The following is an 8769-nucleotide window of genomic DNA, read 5'->3' as shown; positions in this document are numbered from 1 at the left end:
CTCATAACACCTGAATGGAAAGGTACCACAATATCTAGAGAAAAGGCCGTGTGAAAGAGATCTAGAATCTAATGTGTTTCAGAAATACTTAGCTACATACTTTTAGATGTAGCTATTGCAGATGTGCATCAGCGACAAGTAGACACCCAGTTTCATTCCACCAAGATCCATCTGAACATCTTCATGTCTGCAACATTTTAGGATTAAAAAAACAAAAAAATAAATGGATGAAAAAAATCAACCAGATCACTGTTTCTTTTTCTTTGTTTGTTGGTCAAATACAAAGAAAGTACTATAACTTTTAACAAGTAATAATTAGTTACAAACAAAACCAGTTAAGCTTGCAATATAAACAGTATAAATATTACAATACATTTATGTTGCAAAAAAATCTAAGGCAATATGAATTCAGTTTGAGAGCTACTTCCCAACATATTATCCTTAATTAGATATCACCCATACCATTACACTGATGAGCATCAGTAGCTATATTAGTCTCAATATAGTGCTAGTACACAGAATAGTATAGTCAAATATTATCTTACAGTTTATCAAACTTAGATACTGATGTGTTTTCCTTTCCATTCCTTTTTCCTGTTTTTTTCCCCTTTATGCTTTCACCATAATAACTGATGTTTACATTTAGTGAGTGTATAAGTTAAACCTGCCATTCAAGGTATGAAAACATTTATAATTTTATGACATATTCATTTATCCATAGTACATGAGTGTATGATGAAACACAATATAGACATTTATTTGAATACAGTCACTTGATACACCACACTGCCTTCCTACAGAAGTGTGAAACCTTTTTCAGACTGCATTCAGACCAGAGCTAACCAACAAATTGACAAAAAAAAACATTTCTCTCAGTTTTAGACATTAATAAAATGAAGACCATGCAAATCAAATTTCTGCAATTTCAAGGCAGAAGTGCACAAAATAAAGGAACATAGTTCAATAAAGGAACCAGACTAACAATATGGAGAACCTAGCTGTACGAACAGCAATTCAATTTGAACTCAGGTCTATCCTAAAAGCTGAACTGTGACTATTATTGCTGTTGGGTTGTGTAAAGGAAGCCCATTATACCACCTTTCTCAGATGTAAGCTACCTCATCCTCCTTTAGCTTGAAAGGTTTCTCTCTCTCCTTTCTCCTCTTTATCACTCCTTTGGAAAACTCATCCCCAATAAACATGAACAGTTATGTAATGCTAGTTAAAGAATGTTTTCTACTCTGTTCATTTGTTAGTGTTTCAGTAACGAAAGCTTTCTTCTGTGGATTACAACTTGGCATTGTAAAAGAACTCAAACCTTCATGATTATCTTTGATCTGAGTTTACTTAATCTTGGCCTTAGCTACAGCAGAAGTAACAGAGCCCATGCCAATCTTGCCTAAGGGTATTTTGCTGGCCCACTTGCCTGTTTATGATAGCAATTGATTATGCATGCATCACAATCTTAACTAATACTCCCATACATCATCCATCATCCATCAAATGCTTACAACAGTGAGACAGAGTTACCATGTGCAGTTCATATGTGAAGGTTCTCCCTCTCTGTGTCTTTAGCCAGGCTGTGCAGCAGCGCGCTCTGGAAGGCCTCATCGCACGACTCGGGAATCAGGAACTCCAGCAACAGGTCGCAGATGCAGTAGACCAGATGCCTACGCAGAGTCACAGGGGGTATGATGGGTTGAAGTCAGTGATGAATAAAAATGTGGCACTGGCATGGAATATATGAAATATTGATTAATATGGAAATATGGAAATAATTAAATGTGAGAATGAATATCTATCTTATGATTAAGGCAGGAGTTATAAATCATATCATAATATAGATATAGCTGGAGTGAGTAGTGATATACTGTTCTCAGCTCATACTATAATTGTTTGCTGATACAATTTGGTTTCTGATCTGCGGTTTCAAGCCAGCAGGATCAGCCGTTCCTTTAGCCTATAGTTGTTGATACAGTTTGGTTTCTGCCTCACTTGTTTATGTGATGGTCCTGTAAAGACTCCAGCATGGTCTCCAAACTCAGCCTGTACTTCTCAGCACCCAGCATGTCAGTGATGAGCTCTATGCAAGCACAAACAGAGGGAGCAGAAAGGAAAACTTGAGATTCAAGAGCCAAGCAGATCAAAATAGTGTTAAAAGACAGAATGAAAATACCTGTCCTCTGTTCTCATTGGTCATACACACCTGGGAGCAGCTGCATTAGACATTCCAGGCACTGTTCCTTGGTCTCCTCTCTCTCTGCGGTGCTGCGCTCCGGCCGGGGCTGAGCGGGCAGCACGCCGCCTGGCCATACAGCTTCCTGCATCACTTGCAGGTAAATCACCCAGCAGGGGGCACTGGTCAGGTGAGCTACTCCCACATCCAGCCATCTGAGACAGACATGAAGGGGCACAGCAAGTCAAAAAGCTTAATGCAGAAGTGTGCTTCTGTGCTTGTGTGTCTGCTTTTTTTCTACTGGATATCAGCCACTGTATATAAAAGACAAGTGAAAATAAATACATGTACATGCAAACATGCATTAATTGATTGAGAGAAAGAAGGAAAGGGATGCACACAAGAGTAAGCAACACACACAACCCCGCTTGAATCTCTATAAAACATTGCAGGAGCATAAATTTGCTTTTTTATGAACATGAACCTTAAAAGTCCCAGAGGCATATGTAAAAACCCAAGAATGTAGACCAATATAATATAGTAATAACATAGAGGACCAGATTGCAACATAGTACAGCGATTGCATTAGCACAATAAAAGTAATTTAGTACAACCAAAATTAGTTTTCCTATGTTATCCTTATTAAATAAAGGATTGTGCAAGACTTTACATACACAATCCATCAAATCTGATAGAGTGAATCAATATCAGGAGATGTCAGTGCCAAAAAGGCAGAACTGGCTTCTTTGGCATATTCAGCCGCGTTGGCGGCTCTCCTATGGCTTACCCAAATATGCTGACACTTCCAGTTATAAGGACCAAAGAGTGAGTCGACACAAGATCAAAAGTCTAGTAGAATTCAATAAAATGATTCCAAAGAAAATGCAATGCAGTAATACAGATAGGTGACTTCCATTTAAAGAAAAAAATGATGTTTTAAAAGGTACTCTGAACAATCGTCATGCAGCATTCAAGTGCTACAAACCTCTTAGTACCTCAAGAAACTGTTCTTTGAAATTTGTAAAGGACCCAGCGTCCGGATGTTCAGCTGTATGAAGGAAATATAATCAAATGCCTGTCAAGATGTCAACTGCTAGTAAAATAGGTGTACTGTCACGGATCATGTTGTAAACAAATGACATCACTTCAATTTGTAACTTCCTGCTGTGTCCTTGCATACAATTTTATCTGAATGAATGAATCAATCGATCAATCAATCGAACAATGAATAAATCCATTCTCAGTAAAACGGAATACAGATGTATGTACAGTATAGACAATACTAGTGATCTATTGTAAACTACACTGACAGCTATGCTACCTCTCAATGAAGGTGCCAAACAGGAGTCTAATGGTCTTCTGTATGTTCTCAGTGCACAGCCAGCTCCACTGGTCCTTCATCAGCAGACACAGGATGTTCAAAGCCACATCTGCCACTGCTGTGTCTGCAGTACACACACACACACACACACACACACACACACACAGATAGACACACACACAACACATAGACACAGACCAAGACACACACACACACACACACACACACACAGACAAATTCATAACATCACATGGATGGGAAGAGTGAGAACATATAAAAACACATATGGCATAGATACAGGCTAACACAAAACACAATAATGGAAGGTCCACACTTAGCCAGTGCCTCCACAAAAAGTGGAGTCATATTGCACTCAAGTGGTTATGCAGTGTTGCATCTATTCTCTGGGCTAGACTAAATGGAATGCACAAATGGCATCCCTGTATTTACTCAGGCTATGGATAACTAAAATTCACAGCAGTGAATATCAAATCAGGTGTCTAAACAGCTCCATAAGCAAGCAAGCAAGCAAAACTTTATTTATATAGCACATTTCATTCCAGGTGGAAGCACAATGTGCTTCACAGAGCGTGAGCTACCACGTAAGTTACAGCCACAAAAACTGTGTGGATAGTAGGGCTGCACGATTATGGCTAAAATGATAATCACGATTATTTTGCTCGATATTGTGATCACGATTATTTATCATGATTATTCATCCATTTTGTTTTATTGCACTTGAGCATTTTAAGTTAACCAAAATGCCTTCACATTCATAATGTATTTTATAAACCTATAAATAAAAAAACATTCAAATGTACAAATCTTTGAACCTGTGATTCCGGTGCACCGGGTCCGTTGTTTTTTTTTCCGGGACCATCACCTCTGTAGCCTTAGTTTTTGGGCATTTGTATTCTAAGACACTTATTTTGTAAGAAGTCTATTTGGGTGTTTGTGGGCTTTTATTTTGAAGTTTCCCATAAGGACCCGCGGGAGAATTAGTGTAAATAAGGAAGTAGTACGTTTGCCTGTGTACTGCGTCTCTGGTCGGAGATTAAAAAGGAAATATTTTACCCCGTAACCCGTGCTTCATTGTATACTACACTTGGATCCAAGCTAATGGAAGAGTTTATACGCACTTTGAAAGGTCAGCGGCAAACTGGGTCAAAATTCAAGTAATTTGAGTTTTGATTACGTTGACTAACTGTTGCAGCCCTACACCAGAGCAAGCTAAACCCAGCGTGAATAATCGCCCGCGGCCAGAATCAATTAATTGTGGAAGCCAATATCGACATCGCGATTAATATACGATTAATTGTGCAGCCCTAGTGGATAGTATACAAAATAAAACAGACATAAGAAGTGCCTTTGACCAAGAAACACTCTACCTGTTCCACGTGTTTTCCCTGATGTCTTCCTGTCTTTGCCAGGCGGCTCATGCCTCTGTTTGGCCTCCCCGGTCTCCCTCCCAGTGGCCCCACACAGAAGCCTTTCCTGTTCCTCGATAAAGCTCTCCAGCCCAGACAGCGACATGCCATTGAGCACCTGGACAGCCACAGGTAAAGCACAGTGATATGACTTGTTGATTAACTGACAAGCAAATATGGCAAATATGGCAAATATGGTAAGCTGGTAACTTACAGTGCTGCCTTCACTAAAGCAGTATGTCACTTTGGGATGCAAGTCAGGTATATTGAGAGACGGGGCAATTTTGCTAGGGAACCTCAGCCTCCTGATACTAGAACACAAAACCACAAAAACACCCACAGCAGTCAAAACAAAATACTTTCATTGTCATGAGAATACAAGAGAAGCCAGCCAATTCACAGTGTCCTTGAGTGTGCTTCCTCCCAAAGTGGTTTCTTATCATCCTGCAGTGTTCACAAGGGTGTTTTTAATGTGTTTGAAGTGACAATTTAATCAGTAATGAGAGAAGAGTGCTAGACTGATAGAGCTCTCTTACCTGTGTTTCCTGTCTATTGTTCTTCCATCAGCGTCTCCCTCCAGGTCCTCCGTGGGGCTCTGGGGCTCCGAGCGAGGGAAGGCTGTCTTCAATGTGTCTAAAGCATTCACCACCATCTTTAATGGCAGTCACGTTGGACAAAAAAACACAGGAGACAATTAAATTCCTCTTTGCGAAAAAAAAATGAAGAAAATATCTAAAGTCAATCAGTCCATTAGAGCCCCCACCTTCCCATGAATCTAACGGTACAATGTTTGTTAAGGCTCAAGCGAATGTACAACCGGGTCTGATCTTAAAATGAACATGCACCTCTTTTTTTTTATCAATTTGAACTTGATTGTACTGACAGCATCATACCACATTTAAAGTATGAAGCATATACTGTTAGTTGGACGGGTGGCCAAGCAGCTCTGTCCTTTATCTTGCACATTGAAGCCTGCCTCTTTGATCTCTTTGTCTTGATTATTACTTTCATGTTATTTTTTTCTCTCATATCATATGCATTTTTATTCATGTATTTTTATAAATTAGATGGAAACAAACAGTTTCTTACAACTACAGTCCATGATTTTCACTAGATCTATGTTCATTCTTTCTCACCTTATCTATTCTTGACTTGACAAAAGGCTTTCTTTCAAAACATGTGCCAGCATCTGTGTTGAGAGCCAGGAACTCCTGCATGTCCTCACTGCAGGCTGTTTCAGGAATGTTGCTTAATTGCTAGAGAAAATGAATCAATCAAACTACAGGACCACACAACCCATTACTCATCTTACAGTATGAAGTTGTGATTTCAATCCCTACTTTAAGGAAGGTATCCAGCTGGCCTTTACGAGCTTCCACCTTCTCACCGTCTGCATTACCAAAGGGAAGGTCAGGGAAAAGTTTCTTCGGGCCTTTGACATCTGAAATGCATAGCATTGAAATATACTGATTTATCCTTTTAGGTATATTGTAGTGCAATGATCTATTCAAGCAGAGGGTGATTTCTTCTTACTTTTTATCAACTTCTTGAGTTCTGGCTTATCCTCTAAACGAGTTTGCAAGTTGAGGAACTCGCTGTATTTCCGGTTGACAGTGTGATAAGCAACAGGCTGCAAAGTGCCAAGGCTTTCTGAGTCGACCACTGTCTCATACTATGAAACAGAAAAATGCTTTAGTGAAGGATAAATCAAGTTAAGCAATGAATAATATGTATTCAAATTCCAGTCAAACATAAGTGCATGAGTGTAAACATGGAATGAGGAAGTGTTACCTTTACAATGTAGAGAGTATAGGGATGTGTGCCAGTGCCACGTTGTTCCTTGGCAGTGACAGTGCCAGCAATTCGCACATTCTGGACGTTAGCAGGTGCAGCTGAGCTGTTACAGGAGGTTAGACAAAGCCCTCTGGGAGTACAAACTGGGGACTGTTCTTGGGCTATTCCTGCTGGCCACTGGGAATCCTCTGACTTCGCCCCCAGAACTCGCAGAGGACCGAAGCAACTGGAGGCCTCATCATCCTTGAAAGTGATGACACTGCAGAAGTTGGATGGAGGAGCGCAGTCACAAAAGCCCTCTGTCAGGTCCTCCTCTGAGTCTGTCTGAATTAGGGACTCCGCCGACAACATCTTGGACTCTGATGAGTGGGAGTCTTGCTCGGACTCTGGATAAAAGCAGTTCACTCTGCATGGTGTGAGCAGACCTACATGGCAACTTTCTACTTTACCAGCACTAGTCAGGCTAACCATGCTGCTCTGCGAGGAATCCCTCGTATAAATCGGACTCTGGCAGAGCAGGTCATCCAGGTCAGAGAAGCTTTTGCCGGTGAGACCTGTTCGATCAGAGGAGAGCGAGCGGCAGGTGGTCCAGGACTCATGCTGGATCTGACTTCTGTATAGAGCAGCTGCAGGGAGCTCATCCACATTGGTTTCCTGTGGTTCTCTGGACTTGGTGAATATGTCTACAATGGTCTGGTTGAGCCAGTCAGGATCAGACACCCTGCTGATGAGTGGCAAAAGCACATTGCAGGTGATGAGTTCTGCCACCATGTAGCCTCCAGTCCTGGTTTCCATGTGAGGGTATGGAACAAGCACATGCAAGACGAGGTTCACCAGAGCTCTTGAGTAACTGAGCTCAGTGGCTGTGCTGCTCACGGCTGGGTGAGGGGCGTCCGCTTCGCTGTAGAGCTGCCAGAGGCTGAGGCTGTCTTTCTGTGCCAGCTCTGCTTCCGCCTGCATCTCCCTCGCCGTCATGTAGCTCTGCAGGTGGCAGCCGTACAGCTCTAGAGCCCTCTGAACCAGCGCTTTCCTGTCCACCCGCCGCGCACGCTCCTTCAGCTCCATCACCGACTCCAGCATCGAATTCCGCACCACGCGCTCAAACTCCCCCGTCTCCTCTGGCAGCAGAGTCCGGTACCACGAGGACACAAAGTCACGCACCGATTTGTGGACCGCGCTGTGGATCTCGTGGTCCAACCGCCATTCATGTTCAGGTGAGTGAAGAGCTGGATAAACTTTACCAAGAGGCAAAAAGTGCTCCAAGTGGAGGAGGCTGTTAGCATCCAGTGCAGCACGGGACCCGAGCCAACCTCCGAGAACCACCAAGAGACTGGTGAAGATGCAGAGGAGCCAAACGTTCACAAGGAGATGGAAGAGGACAAGCCATGCTAGCAGAGCCCCAACCCCTAACAGCCTCCGCTGTCCCAGTAACTCTGACAGGGCCCAGTGATGAGAGCTCTTTGAGGGAGGCATTAACGTCAGTGGGGGGTTATGTCCTGAAAAGACACAGATATGGAAAACACAGATATTCAATCATTTGTTACAAGGTTTTCATTTTGAATCATGCACCCACTTTTCAAACTATTTTATCCAGATTATCTTTGCATGTGCTTCTCATAACAGGTAAACTAGTCTTCAGGAACCCTGTATGACACCATGGAAAATTCCAGTAAAAGTGTTATGTTGCTCAGCAGTGTCTTACAATCTTACTTTAGGTTTGAAAAATTAGAAAGTTAAGGTACTTTTCTCATTTTGACAGGAGAAGCATGATTTCATAGGCGGGCATATAACTATGGGACACTAGCAAGTTTGCACATCAGCCAAACTCTCCATCAGTATTTGAATGGTTCAAACCTCAACAACAAAACACCCCTTTATAAAAACAAGAAGATGAGAGGTTTCTGCTTTTCCATATAAGGAAAACCATCTTGGGTGCAAATAGTTTCCCTCCACAACAGTTGCCAGAGAGCATTCCATTTGAGTAACATCCGAAAATTCACAGAAATTGTGATCAAGAAAGAAATTCTGAGGTTAAATCTAAGGAATTATAA

General features: G+C 41.8%; 1 protein-coding gene and 1 long non-coding RNA gene across 2 annotated transcripts; one reads left to right on the top strand and one right to left on the bottom strand.

The window, feature by feature from the left end:
- Positions 1-424: 424 nt before the first annotated feature.
- On the bottom strand, positions 425-8191 carry snx19a (sorting nexin 19a). The gene is made up of 11 exons (XM_071901498.2): positions 6716-8191; positions 6458-6596; positions 6265-6365; positions 6061-6180; positions 5461-5576; positions 5139-5229; positions 4886-5042; positions 3498-3621; positions 2207-2391; positions 1996-2083; positions 425-1670 (listed from the first exon to the last, which is right to left on the bottom strand). The coding sequence occupies exons 1-11, from the start codon at positions 8189-8191 to the stop codon at positions 1541-1543; spliced, it is 2727 nt and encodes a 908-aa protein (XP_071757599.2). The 3' UTR covers positions 425-1540.
- LOC144541753 (uncharacterized) lies at positions 4602-5889 on the top strand. The gene is made up of 3 exons (XR_013506847.1): positions 4602-4644; positions 4928-5056; positions 5492-5889. It is a non-coding gene; the product is annotated as an uncharacterized LOC144541753 (long non-coding RNA).
- Positions 8192-8769: the final 578 nt, after the last annotated feature.

The sequence above is a fragment of the Centroberyx gerrardi genome, chromosome 11 (genome assembly GCF_048128805.1).
Source record: "Centroberyx gerrardi isolate f3 chromosome 11, fCenGer3.hap1.cur.20231027, whole genome shotgun sequence".
In the NCBI taxonomy this organism is placed as follows: domain Eukaryota; kingdom Metazoa; phylum Chordata; class Actinopteri; order Beryciformes; family Berycidae; genus Centroberyx; species Centroberyx gerrardi.
The sequence above is the reverse complement of the archived record's forward strand: the minus strand, read 5'-3'. Positions and strand labels throughout refer to the sequence as shown.

What these genes read in the sequence shown, in the direction of transcription:
- snx19a (XM_071901498.2), bottom strand. Translation starts at nt 8,191, where the DNA reads ATGCCTCCCTCAAAGAGCTCTCATCACTGGGCCCTGTCAGAGTTACTG. An exon ending in AGCTGGATACCTTCCTTAAA is followed by an intron (nt 6,181 to 6,264) that starts GTAGGGATTGAA and finishes CATTTTCTCTAG; the next exon opens with CAATTAAGCAACATTCCTGA. An exon ending in TCAAGTCAAGAATAGATAAG is followed by an intron (nt 5,577 to 6,060) that starts GTGAGAAAGAAT and finishes CTGCCATTAAAG; the next exon opens with ATGGTGGTGAATGCTTTAGA.